This window comes from Erinaceus europaeus, chromosome 14 (genome assembly GCF_950295315.1).
Source record: "Erinaceus europaeus chromosome 14, mEriEur2.1, whole genome shotgun sequence".
Taxonomy (NCBI): domain Eukaryota; kingdom Metazoa; phylum Chordata; class Mammalia; order Eulipotyphla; family Erinaceidae; genus Erinaceus; species Erinaceus europaeus.
Genome location: NC_080175.1, coordinates 28687821 through 28700657, shown reverse-complemented (window position 1 = coordinate 28700657; position 12837 = coordinate 28687821). Strand labels below are relative to the sequence as shown.

The 12837-nt window shown below is 47.8% G+C and overlaps 2 protein-coding genes across 2 annotated transcripts in view; one reads left to right on the top strand and one right to left on the bottom strand.

Moving 5' to 3' along the window:
- The window catches only part of WNT8B (Wnt family member 8B), a 31406-nt gene extending 30504 nt beyond the window's left edge, over positions 1-902 (top strand). The window contains exon 6 of the mRNA XM_007530271.3: positions 105-902. Within this exon, the coding sequence (XP_007530333.2) occupies positions 105-650 (546 nt within the window). The 3' untranslated portion in view covers positions 651-902. The remainder of the gene's footprint in view (positions 1-104) is intronic.
- Positions 903-5084: 4182 nt separating this feature from the next.
- Positions 5085-12837, bottom strand: part of SEC31B (SEC31 homolog B, COPII coat complex component) — a 35435-nt gene continuing 27682 nt past the window's right edge. The window contains exons 16-26 of the mRNA XM_007530294.3: positions 12471-12597; positions 11994-12139; positions 11141-11314; positions 10125-10286; positions 9190-9367; positions 8478-8783; positions 7938-7996; positions 7500-7646; positions 7098-7217; positions 6541-6612; positions 5085-6357 (exon numbers count right to left, since the gene is read on the bottom strand). Coding sequence (XP_007530356.1) covers positions 6178-6357; positions 6541-6612; positions 7098-7217; positions 7500-7646; positions 7938-7996; positions 8478-8783; positions 9190-9367; positions 10125-10286; positions 11141-11314; positions 11994-12139; positions 12471-12597 — 1671 coding nt within the window. The 3' untranslated portion in view covers positions 5085-6177. The remainder of the gene's footprint in view (positions 6358-6540; positions 6613-7097; positions 7218-7499; positions 7647-7937; positions 7997-8477; positions 8784-9189; positions 9368-10124; positions 10287-11140; positions 11315-11993; positions 12140-12470; positions 12598-12837) is intronic.

The following is a 12837-nucleotide window of genomic DNA, read 5'->3' as shown; positions in this document are numbered from 1 at the left end:
GGGGCAGGCGACTGGCCCGTCCCCACCCAACCTCAGGTCACCTAGCGGACTGGAATAAGCAGGTAGCCCGCGGGCGGCCGGCTCACACCCGGCTTTCTCCCCAGGCGGTGAAGGGCACCATGAAACGCACGTGCAAGTGCCACGGCGTGTCTGGCAGCTGCACCACGCAGACCTGCTGGCTGCAGCTGCCCGAGTTCCGCGAGGTGGGCGCGCACCTGAAGGAGAAGTACCACGCGGCCCTCAAGGTGGACCTGCTGCAGGGGGCTGGCAACAGCGCGGCGGGCCGCGGCGCCATCGCAGACACCTTCCGCTCCATCTCCACGCGGGAGCTGGTGCACCTGGAGGACTCCCCGGACTACTGCCTGGAGAACAAGACGCTCGGGCTGCTGGGCACCGAGGGCCGGGAGTGCCTGCGGCGCGGGCGGGCCCTGGGCCGCTGGGAGCGCCGCAGCTGCCGCCGGCTATGCGGGGACTGCGGGCTGGCGGTGGAGGAGCGTCGCGCCGAGACGGTGTCCAGCTGCAACTGCAAGTTCCACTGGTGCTGCGCTGTCCGCTGCGAGCAGTGCCGCCGGCGCGTCACCAAGTACTTTTGCAGCCGCGCAGAGCGGCCGCAGGAGGGCGCGGTGCACAAACCCGAGAGAAAACCCTAAAGGCCAGCTCTTCTCCGTCCTCATCTGTTCTTGCCTTCTTTTAGAGACCCTCAGTACTAGAGGAACCTAGGGTACAGGGTATCCCCCCAATCCCAGACGCCCAAGCCCAGGGGTCCCAAAAGAAGAGTCACCACAATCTCTCCAGGGCTCACTTTTCAGGTTGACTTCCCAGTTTCTCTGTGCTCGCTGGAGCTGTCAGAATCATCCTTCCAGCCTACAGAACACTGTTCTGAGATTTTGAGCTGTTGCTTTTCCCTGAACTATGCTAAAAACAGGCATCTCTCCTCCCCCTTTTCTAGCTGCCCCAAAGCCTGATTTAGGAAGGGTAGGAAGGGAAAGGATGCTGCTCAGATATGCAAGGCCCAGGCTTTTGCTTCCCGCCACCCCCTTTTCTTGCTGCCAAGTCTCTACCATAGCTGCATGCTCCTTCTGCAGATTTCCTCCAGTGCTTCTGATCTCTGGTAACTGTTGGTACAAACTCCCCAGGAATCCCTAATGCTTTCTCTCCATTTCCCTTCTTTGTAAGAAAACTGGTGGGGGAAAATATAATGTCTTTGAGGGCAGATTACTAGAGGCAGGATCAAAGATGGAGGAAGTGGAAACCTTGGAATACTGATTTGCTGTAACCCAAGGGTGTTACTCAACCTTATGACAGTGAGTTTCTAATGGACCTTACCAATGGGGTAGTGACCTTCCTAGACAATAACTCTCACGGTGCTCCAGACATTGCCATATTTGTAACAATGTAGAGCAAGATGACCAGTCACTTTTACTTCTTGAAGCAGATTTCTTGTAGTCATGAGCTAGCTTACTTGATAGAGTACATGTTTGACCATGCCTAAGAACCTGGCTTCAAGCCCTGTGGCACCACGCAGGAGTACTGAACACCAAGACAAGCTTCATGAATGGTGGGACCAGTGCTGTTCTCTGTTCTCTGTTATTCAAAGTAAAAGAAGAAAAAGAGAGAGTGAGAGAGACTGACTGACTGGCTGACTGATTGCCACTAATGGTGGCATCTCAGGGTCACAAAGCCCTAATAGGAAAATAATAAAGTAAAATAAATTTCTTTTTTTTAAGCTTTATTTATTGGATAGACAGCCAGAAATCAAGAGGGAAGGGGGTGATAGAGAGGGAGAGAGACAGAGAGACACCTGCAGCACTGCTTCACCACTTGCAAAGTCTTCCCCCTGCAGGTGGGGGCCGGGGGCTTGAACCCAGGTCCTTGCACGTTGTGATATGTGCGCTCAACCAGGTGTGCCACCCCCAGCCCCAAAATAAATTTCTTACTTAGTTTTTTCCCCTAACAATGAACTTTATCTCTTCTACCCCCAAAGGTATTGCTCTGAGCCAAGACTGAGCTAAAGCCAATTTCTCTTTCAGATACAGGCTTGCACTTATAAAACCAGTTCAGAAGGATGGAAGGAGAAGCTAAGATCTTTCCTGTTATTTTAAGTTGATTCTCAAATAGAATTCAGGGCACTAGATGCATCTCAGCACTTTGTACCGTAATTTATTGCAGTCACTGTGATATGTATCCTTTTTATTTCTCAAGTATCAAACTCAATTAATGGGGTCAAAAGGTGGGGGAACAGGAGATATAAACACCAGCCTTCCTTGCCAGGTTACCATCTTCCCTCACACCTCGATTCCCCAATTGTCTAAAATAACTGTATCTTGACATGGGTGAGGTTAATTTATCAAGGATTTGTGAATCACCCACATAAGTCTCCCACTAATACACTCACTTGATAACTAAGAGTTTATTGCTTGTAGTGCTTAAATTTCCTGCCTCTGGAAAGAAGCAATATGGCAGGGCGGTGCAGAGGAAAGAGGGCTCTAGGGAGGGAAACCCATGCCTGACAGACCTTCTGTAGCCCAGGGAGCTTCCCAGTAAGCTCCCCTTTCCCAGGCCAGCCCTGGGTCTCAGTGTCAATCAGCTCTTTCCAAGCAAACCTAATTAGACAATAGATGACCTCCTCCTAACATAATAGGACAGAGCCAGGGGAGATGTATCATCAGGCAGGTAAGAAGGGCAGAGACTGGGGGCCGGGCAGTAGCACAGCGGGTTAAGTGCATGTGGCGAGAAGCACAAGGACTGGTGTAAGCATCCCAGTTCGAGCCCTTGGCTCCCCACCTGCAGGGAAGTCGCTTAACAATCGGTAAAGCAGGTCTGCAGGTGTCTGTCTTTCTCTCCCCATCTCTGTCTTCCCCTCCTCTCTCCATTTCTCTCTGTCCTATCCAACAACAACAACATCAATAACAACAACAATAATAACTACAGCAACAATAAAAAACAAGGGCAACAAAAGGGGGGGGGGAAGAAGGGCAGAGACTGTGGCCAGGTCATACCCTGATGCCCTGGCCTTATCCCTATGCATCTTCTCATCCTGCCAGCTCTGAAGAGAAAGGTTCCTCTTCCTTCTTTCCATGTGACACACTTCCCTTCAAGGGCTCCTAGTACTTTACTTGCAGTTCTTTCTGCAAAAGACCTTTTGCTCCCTCCTTTCACTTTGATCCGGTCACCTCTTAAACCCCTAACTTGCTGTTCTTCCTAGTCATGCAGCAGCATATACTGACCTGCTTATCCCATTTGACCGAATTACCTGACAGTGTTTACAGTAAGAGAATCTGGCAAAGCAGCTAGAAAATATGGGAGTACAATATTGTAAAATAAAGCTATACTCTCCAGGGCTCTCGGCATCATGCCTCATGACTAGGAACTCCAGGTCAATACCTCAAGCATGGCATGCTGCCAGGAAGTCCTTTCATAGACGGTTTTGTATTCCCAGATGGATATGACTGACACTAGTTTTGTTTGAGTTCTATAAAAGAAAACATTACTGAGCTACCTTAAGTCTGTATGGCTTCCCTTGCCCCTTGCGTTATCTGTTCACTTGTTCATTCCACAACCACTGGAATGGAAATCAGGTGAATAATACACCAGCATCCCTGTATTTGTGGAATTTAGCCTCTCTCATATTCAGTCACGAGGGATGTACTCTACTTTACCAACGTGGACAGCTTGAAAACAGCTGTCTGAGAAGATACCACAGAGGTCAATTAGTCAAGCCCCCCCCCCCCCGACTTAAACTGATGTTTGAGAAAGATGTCTGGTTTATTACTAAGTAGTAAGTTGCTAATGAGTGAGTACTAAGACTCAGGCCTCACCTCCTCTTGTGTGTTCTTCAAGAGCCCATCTGTCCCTGCCAGAGAACAGAAACAGAGGGAGGTCCAAGAAGTGACAAGGACACTGGTCAGGGTGGGTAAAGCACTGTCTCCTTCCTGTCCCTGGCCTGTGAGCCTACACACAGGCAGGGCTTTCTTTTCTTGAAAAGAATCCCAACTTCAATTGGCCTTAGCAGCAGGTTGGGGCAAAGACAGAGACAGGGTCGCACTCAGTGCTGGTGGTGCTGGTGGTGGTGGGCGGGGAGGGCAGGCCAGGGCACTCGCCTATTGTGGGCCTGGATTGGATGCTTCCACTCATTCATTTCCTTTTAATTAACCCGCATTCCTGGAGGAGAAATATTTATGTTGGCTCCCATAGAGGCAATCTGCAGACTGGAAAGAAGGGGGAAAGAAAACCTGCCTTAGCAAAACAATATCTCTGAAGAGCACAAGAGGAGAAAATAAGAGAACAAAATGCCATTAAAATAGCCTTCTACCCCCACTGGAGTCAATGAAAACTTTATTTCACATGCTAATCCCCCACTCCGCCCCCTTCTCTTCTCACAACACCTTTTCCGAAGTGTTTGGGAAAAGTCTTGGAAGTCAGTACACAGCTCCCTGCAGCTCAGACTTCTCCTTGTGTTAGTTCAGGGCCCCAAGTGGGGCTCTCGCTCCAGCAGCGGCTTTTCTCTCCCCCCTTTAATTTAAACAAAGACTTCAGAGTTCATCAACCTCCCACTGAAATTCACAGCTGCTGAACAAACTAATCCCCTCTCCCGGCCTTTCTTCCCTTCAATGGGCTCTTGGCTTCAAAGACACTTTGGGAAAGGACTTTGCTGGGGCTCACACTGCTTCATCAATAGAAGTTAGTGCAAGTATTATCTGAGGAGCAAGTGGCTTTACAAACAAATACTGCCTAACAATCCCTTCCTCCCAAACACACACATCTAGCCTGCAGACATGATGGGATCTACAACAGGATTAGTGATAGCACCCCCTGGCCCTTTGTGCAGTTGAGCTCAGCCCTGAAGTGGTGTGGGGAAAACCCTGGAGGGAGACACACACAGACAGAAATACACAGCGGAGCGATCACAAATGCTGCCAGAGAGAGTCTTGTAGCCTAATTCAGTGATATCCTTTCTCTTCTAGCTGACCCCTGTGTCCCCATAGTTTCTTTCCTACTTTATTATGGTGCAGGCAGAAAAAACAAAAGCGGGCTAGAAGGAGAAATAATGGTAAAATAAGCAATATTGGGAGATGAGTCGTGAGACCAAATCAACACTACTTTATTTCACATTACAGACGCTGGCACATCAAATGCAGAACAGCCATGAAAGCGCCTCAGGAGAAGGCAGCCCTGACATGTGGAGGCTGTGGGAAGGAGGGTCTCCAACCCTTGAGGAAAACTGTTATGAAAGAGTCTTTTGCTAACCTGGCTTCATCCCAGGATTGAGTTTATAATCACAGGAGGAACAACCCAGGGTTCAGACAAGTCAGGGCCGTCCCCGTGGGCAGTGGTTCCTTTGCTACCTCACAGCCCAGAACAGCTTCCAGCAAAAGGCCGTGCAGCCCTTCCACCTAACCCAGACCATCCTTAAAAATGCTGGCGTAGGATAGATTGCCTTTAAATGGGCCAAACACTTGTACGCTTCATGAGCAGTAAAGCAGATTTGCAGGTGTCTCTCTTCCCCTACTCAATTACTCTCTGTCCTATCAAAATAGAAAGGGGAAAAGAAGGGTGGGGGGGGGGGATGGCTGTGAGGAGCAGTTGATTTGTTATGCAGCAATAACCCTGGTGTCAAAAAAGAAAAGAAAAAGTCAAAGTTCGTTCTCTTATTTCTGCTAAGCAACCATCCCTTAGACCCATGCTTCCTTTCAAAAAGTGAACAATACCCAATTTTACTCCAACCTTTGGGGTTCAGAGAAATAGTGATCTGGAAATATGAAGTCCAGGAGGTAAATTCAGGCTCATAACCACAGAGGGGAAAAAAAAAAAAAGGCCCACAAGGTAGATTCGGCAGAGGTAGATATGGTGGCACACCTGCTCACCTTCTCAGAAGCTAGCGAACAGAACATACCTGGGGAGACGGATAGCCTGCCCCAGGACTTGTCAGAGTGCATTAGACAAACTATAAACGCCTGGCTCGATGCTCTGCCTCCCATGTAGAAAAAACCCTGGATAGACTCTAGACCCCAGACACAAAGGGGTGAAAACTCAGCAGGTTTGGAGCCAAGCCCACAGCATCACATACCTGCCAGCAAGGGAAGAGAGATGGGGTAAACAATCTGTTCTTAAGCCCCCCGTTTGGAGGGTTTGTTGAGTGACGGCAGAAGTGCCTCTTTACAAAAGAGGCTGTCTGGTTTAGAGGTGCAGCTTATGAGCAATGGTGAGGACAACCTTCAGGACAGGCATGAAGCTGGAGACTTCACTGAATCTGCTGCAGCCCACTACCTGGGTGTGCACTGTGAGGCCCTGCTCAAAGTTTCCTGTATCCACACAGCGAGCAAGCTCGTGGAGCCCAGCCAGGACCTGAGGCGAGAGCTGTGGAAGGAGTGGCAGCATGAAAAGGGTAAATTCCAGAACCCAGTCCAGGCAGGATGTATATATTCATTCATTCTCTGGAGAACCCATGCTGGTGAGACTGGGAGGAAATTGTAGGGTCCCTTTGGTCATGGGCAGTGGCGGAAGAGCAGAAGGCATGGGAGCACCACAAAATGTACTTACTGTCCCCTCACAGAGCTTCTCATATAGATGACCTAGGCGTTGGGCTGCCTCTTCCAGCTTCCGCTTTGTCTTCTGCAGAGAGGGAGATGGATTCTGGCTCCACATTTGGTCTTGGCCAAAAGGCCAAGAAGCTGGATCCTGACGCTAGACTCTAATACTACACAGGATTATAAACAGCCGCAGTATACTAGAGCTAGGATGGGTTAATACCATTTCTTTCATTTCACAGAGAAGGAAGAAGAGGGTAAGTGATTTGCACAAGCTGACACAGCCAGTGAACGAATTGCAGGCTCCCTTCCTCCTGGTTTTACAACCTCTTTCTAGTGGTCTCTGTGGTCTTCCCAAGAGTTAAGTCTTCATGTTGTTGAATCTTGCTACCAAAGAGCTGGACTTCAGACCAGACAGACACACACATCAAATAAGTATAAGATACAGTGGGCAGGGGCAGGGGCAGTGAGAAAAGACTCACACAAGGTACTGGTCTATAGCTAAGGGATCCTGAAAGCAGCAGGGCAGGGTAAGAAGAGGGCAGTGGAGGGGGGAGGGTCCAGACTCACTAAGTCTGTGGCACACAGGGCGCAGCGCTGTACAAGTGCCTCAAAGCTAGTCTTCAAAGACTGGTGCTCTGGGGGCAGCTCCTTCCTTTCTGTCTTCTCAGGTGGCTGTTGCTGAAGTGGCTGAGGAAGAAGCAGGGAGATGGAAACAGGCAAGCTGGCTTTCCCAAGGACTAGCCCTAAGTGAGTCAGCATCTCCCAGCTCCCACTAGAGCAGAATGGAGTTGGGGAAAGGGCTGGCCTCCTTTCTCAGCAGTAAGGATAACTGGTGTCTGTCCTGCATCTCCTTTGGCCCAGAATCTACCTCTCTATCTTGAGGAACAAGGTCTATCTGCCATGCTCCCTGCTCTCCTATTCTGAAGGAGGGCTGGAGGGTTTCAAGGGTAAAAGCATGTTTCCTGTCACCTGCAGACTGTGTTCTCCTGGTGCTCCAGGGGGAGCATGACCCACACTGGGGACAGGGGGCTGTGAGGAGAGGATCCCTCGTGGCTCGGAGGTAAGGTTCATAACTGGGGCAGTAATTGTTGTTGGAGGCAAAAATGTCTCTGGCAGCTGAAGAGAGAAAAAGGCACACAAGGCTTAGCTCAGAGACTCCTATGGTCCTGGTTTGGAGGGAGTGGCAAAAACTGAGTGAACAAAGGGACAGGGTAGTGAGTGGGGGAACCAGGAGGTGGGGAGACTGGTAAGCATGTGAGAAGGAAATACAAGGCCAGAGAGAATAGCAGTTGGAGAGAGGACAGAGCAGATGGCTGAGAATGGGTAGCACCCAGCTAAATTCTGTAAGGAAGTACAGTGTGGGCCACTGGTGAAGGTATGAGGGTGGGTGCAGAGAGATGTACAGACCTTTTTCTCCTGACGGTTTCCCTTGGGAACTGGAGCATTTTTCAAGGAATCTTGAAGTCCTAAATAGTTTAAAAGACAGAATTATTTAGAAGCATGGTCAGAAACACTGGAAATTCTTGGTCTGAGATCAGCAAAATTATTTTAGTTGGGGGTACACCACACCTCCATCTATAGGCCAGCTAGAACAACAACAATAGTAATAAGATCATTATTACAGAACACAGCTCAGTTCTGAATTATGGTGGTTCTAGGGATTGAACCTGGGACTTTGGAGCCTCAGGCATAAAATCCTTCCTTCCTTCCTTCCTTCCTTCCTTCCTTCCTTCCTTTCTTTCTTTACCAGAGCACTGCAATGAAAACTCTTTTTGCATAATCATTATGCTATCTCCCAGCCAACCCCCCCCCCCCATTAAGTCTCTAACCCAACAGGCCCCAGTTCACTGGCTCAGGGAAAGAGACTCCCAAGGTGGTAAATGGGCAGAGGAGAGGAGGAGTGAAAGGCAATGACCCAGAAGAGGGGAGCCATGGAAGAAGACTAACCTGTGTGAGGAGTCAAGATACCAGTGTTTGGGAGGGCACTAAAGCATGGACCACCTGGGCCTCCTGGAGGGTGCATAATAGGGAAGCTGACAGGAGGGGCTGGAGGCTGGGAGCTCAGAGGAGTGAGACTTGATGGTCTCACAGGAAGCAGCTGAGGAGTCTCAGGCAGGGCTGTGGCGCCGAGCTGCAGGATGTCTTGGGGTGCCATGGGCGGCGGAGGAACAGGAAGAGGCCATGTTCCAGGGAACCCGACAGGGTACAGAGTTTGTGCCTTCTGCCTATCTAATTGCTGCGGCTGAGATAAAGCTGAAATGGAACAAAGAAATAAATTATTTTCCAACAAATTTCAATTTGGGGGACTCAAAGCACACCAGCAGGGAAGATGGTAGCAACTTTTAAAAATAATAATGATTAATGCACATGTGTGGACACCTACTATTTACATAGTACTTGTAATTATATTCCTTATTTGATCCTCAAAACAATCCTTTGGAGTTGAATTGACCAACTGAACAACTACTTCCATCTTTCAAAAGAGTGAGCAGGTAAGTATATCACTCACAGATAACAAAGCCAGTAAATGACAGTCTGATAATTCAGACTTCAAATGCTAAGACCTTCTCACTAGATAGGTATATTGCTTCCCAAATCCATCCTGGCCATGCAATAGTTTTCCTCTGTTCTCTGCCTAGAGAGATCTCTAGTCACTTACCAGGCCTTACTCCAGGGCTCATGGACAAAGACTGGGCTACCTGAGGCCCAGGTGCTCTACAGTCACTGATATTCTGCATTCTGGAACCCTGGGAAGGGCTAGGGTCGGAAGGAGTCAAGGACATCACTAGAGATGAGTGAGGTGTGGAAATCCTTGGCCTTGGAGATGCAGTTGGTACCTGTGAGGAGAAAAAAGGGTTAGTACATGGACAGGAAATGAAAGGTAAGTAACTGAAAATAGAAAAACAGTAGATAAAAATGAGTGATATAAATTTTGATTTCCAAGAAATCAATAAAATTAATAAAGCTCTACAGAAACTGACAAAAAAAAAAACTAAAAAGAGAAGATACAAGTAATCAAGTGTAGGGATGAAAAAAGAGATACAACAGAACCTGTAGTTTTATTTAACCTCACTCCACTGCCACAAACAACTATTCTGCAGTCATGATAAAGTTCACAAAATAAAAGTTCTCCAAACCTGTTTTGCTCACCCCCACTTAAGTGCCTTTGCATATTCCATTCCCTCTGCCCAGCTTTCACCTAACCCTTCCTTTGCTTAAAACACTTTTAATCATCATGTCCCCAATAAAGAAAAAAACATTAATCTTTCAAGACTCAAATCAAGTTTCATATTCATTCTGCAGCACTGCCTAAACTCTGCTCCTTCCCCCTCCCCAAGTAAATGTTTTCTTCTGTAAGCCATGGAAAATTATCATACCCCTCTCAAGGCATTTATGCACCCCGGTGTAGTTATTTTTTATAAATCTATCTTTTCACTAGATTAGGAGCTAATACTAAGTACAAGTATTATGATTTACACATCATTCTAAGAGTGTAGTAGTTGTTATATTAACAGTTATTAGACAAATAACAATCTATGTTTTATGGAGTCCAGAATTCTCATTTTATTTTTAAATGAACAAATATAGTCTTACCTGGTGAGAAGGCTGGAACCGCAATCTGTAAGCTGTTGTATCTCTAGGGCAGGAGGTAGCTCCCACAATAACCCGTGGGAAGGGGAAAGGGGGAGGTGGTTGGCCCAGGACATTAGAACCTTGGGCATGATATAGTCGATCTCGCAGCTGCTCAACTGGTAGCTTTAAATGTTGAAATAATGAAGAACTATTGTTAACTAAAATCCAAAGAAGCAAGCACCTTTTCTTAAAAGCCTGTTTCATATACTATCCAAACTTCAACTAACCCCCTATGCTCTAGCCACTTTAGGTGACTAAAAATTCCTAGACCTGTCAAGCCTCCTTTTTTGTTGTTATTCTGTTGTGATGTCTGTCTGCTGGCATGCTACTTTGTGTGTGTGTGTGTGGGGGGGGGTGCACGCAAGCATGCATGTGTGTGACTTGAGCCTTGAACCTTCATGATTCCACTATTCCTAGGCTGAGTTTTTCATTCTTCTTATTTCAGATAGAAGGACAGAGAGAGAGAGAGAGAGGGAGGGAGGGAGAGAGAGAGAGAGAGAGAGAGAGAGAGAGTTTGTGTGTGTGTGAAAGAAGGAGAGAAACCACAGCACCACCCCCACCACCACCTACAGAGCTTCACTTGGTGCCACCCATGTGCTCCCAAGTGGTGCCTTGAAGTGGGGCTTGAACCTCTAGGTTCTTGCACCTGGTGAGATGAGCTATCTCCCAGCCCCTAGTAAATTACTCCTCTTTGAAGGGTCACTTCAAATGTTTTAGCCATAGTGTTAACCTTGAGTTCACCAAGCAAAACTAGCAGCTTCCCTTGCAGTTCCACAGCACTTAATGTAAGCTTTTGTGATAGTACTGCAAATTGTAGACAGCTAATCCCCCATGCCCCAGACATTTTGAGCTTCTGTAGGGAACAGAGTTTATTCATCCTGGGAGTTTCAGCATTTAGCATAGTGCCTAGGGCATGGAAGAGTTTAGTCACTGCTCTATGATTGAATGGAATGCTCCCTCCACTTGGCCCTACTTACCTGAACGCTGTCATTCGGCAGGTAGCTCATGGCAGTGGCCAAGTTGCCTTGGGAAGCCAGGAAGTTGTCATACTGAGTGACTCGGTAGGTTGTGGCAGGACCTGGGCTCATCCCATCAGGACCTGGCAGTGACTCCAAGCTTCTGTTAAGGACCATCACCTTCTCCATCAGATCCTACAATGCAAGAATGAAGGGAGTCAGTCCTTTTCAAAGCACACCTAAACCCTGGAAGTTCACCCATGGGTTTCCCAGTATGGATATGAGGGAAGCTGACAATGATACATGAGAAACATGGTAAAAGGAAGGGCCACCTGTCCTCATCTTCCAGGCTTTAGGTTCAATTGGGTCCATCTGGGTCTTAGACTCTCATACACATCTGAATGCTCTTTTTGATTTCTGTACCCTTTCTTCTCATACATCAACAATTTCAGACCCTGTTACACTATTGTTTCATGCATGACTTTGTTTCTCCATAAATCTGTGACCCCTCCACATACCCTTTCTCTGGTCCCTTAAGTATGGTACAATGTATAAAACCACAGTATTTTCATAGCACAAATAGAAGGAGAAAGCAATCACTCAAAGAGTAAACATTTATAACAAAAGCTGAATTGGGAAAAAAATCACGATGGTTAATACCAAGTAACTACTACTCAGCTAACACTGAGAAGGAGAGAAGGAAATGACATCCTTGGAAGAAGGACCTATATGCATAAGGCTCTTCTCTCTTCCCTACTGCTCTGTCCAGCCTGCTTATCTTAAAAACATGCCTCTGATGTCCCTGCTTATCACCACTCCTCGACTCTCTTAAGGACTTGGCATGGAGCACCCAGTGTCCTGCAGAGAGAGATACCTGTAGGGCCAGGGGGGATGAGGACTGGTGACATTTTGCCCAGCACTCTACAAGCCGCTCCACACTCCCTGAGCACACATAACAGAGTTTGGCTTCAGAGTTTAGTGCCCCGTCACCCTCCTGTTCCATGCGTGTACCCAGCATGTCTGCGGAGAGATGGAAAAATTCTTTAATGCACATATGCTCTTCTGCCTTTTCCTTTTTGGAAGTAGGTGGAGGATCGTGAGCTATGGGACATGTAGCCTTAGCGGCTTTAGATAACACTGAGGCTACCTTTGCTCTACAGTAAATAACAAAATGCTTGCACCAAGATGTGAGAAGAACAAATACAACTGAGAATAAATGATAACTACTGAAAGTGGAGGCATACTCTGTAGGCCCTGACAGTATGGCCTGGCCTCCCACAGCCTGGGCTGCACCTCCACCTCCTCCCTCGGTGTGTCTGCCAGCTCCACACTAAAGTTTAGGGTCACCTACCACAGAGTTCAGGGAACTTCTCTGGCCTCGAATATGTCAGTAGCAGAGCCAGTGCCTCTCTCCAGTTCTGTAGGCTGCAGGCGTACACCATATCCTTCCAATTCTTCCTCACAACAAAGGCCAGAAGCTGTGATGGACAGAGAGAGGAGGAGGCCATCAGCTATGCATCTAGTACTGACCAAAGGAGTCATGCTCAGGGATGTGATAAGCCTCTCATGAACAGGCTTCCTGCTAGGCCACTGATGAAGTAGGAGTGGGGATATATATGGAGAGAGAGAGAGAGAGAGACAGAGACAGATACGGGGGGAGATACTGACTATAAAAACCATTCCAGGGAGTCAGGCAATAGCGCAGTGAGTTAAGCGCA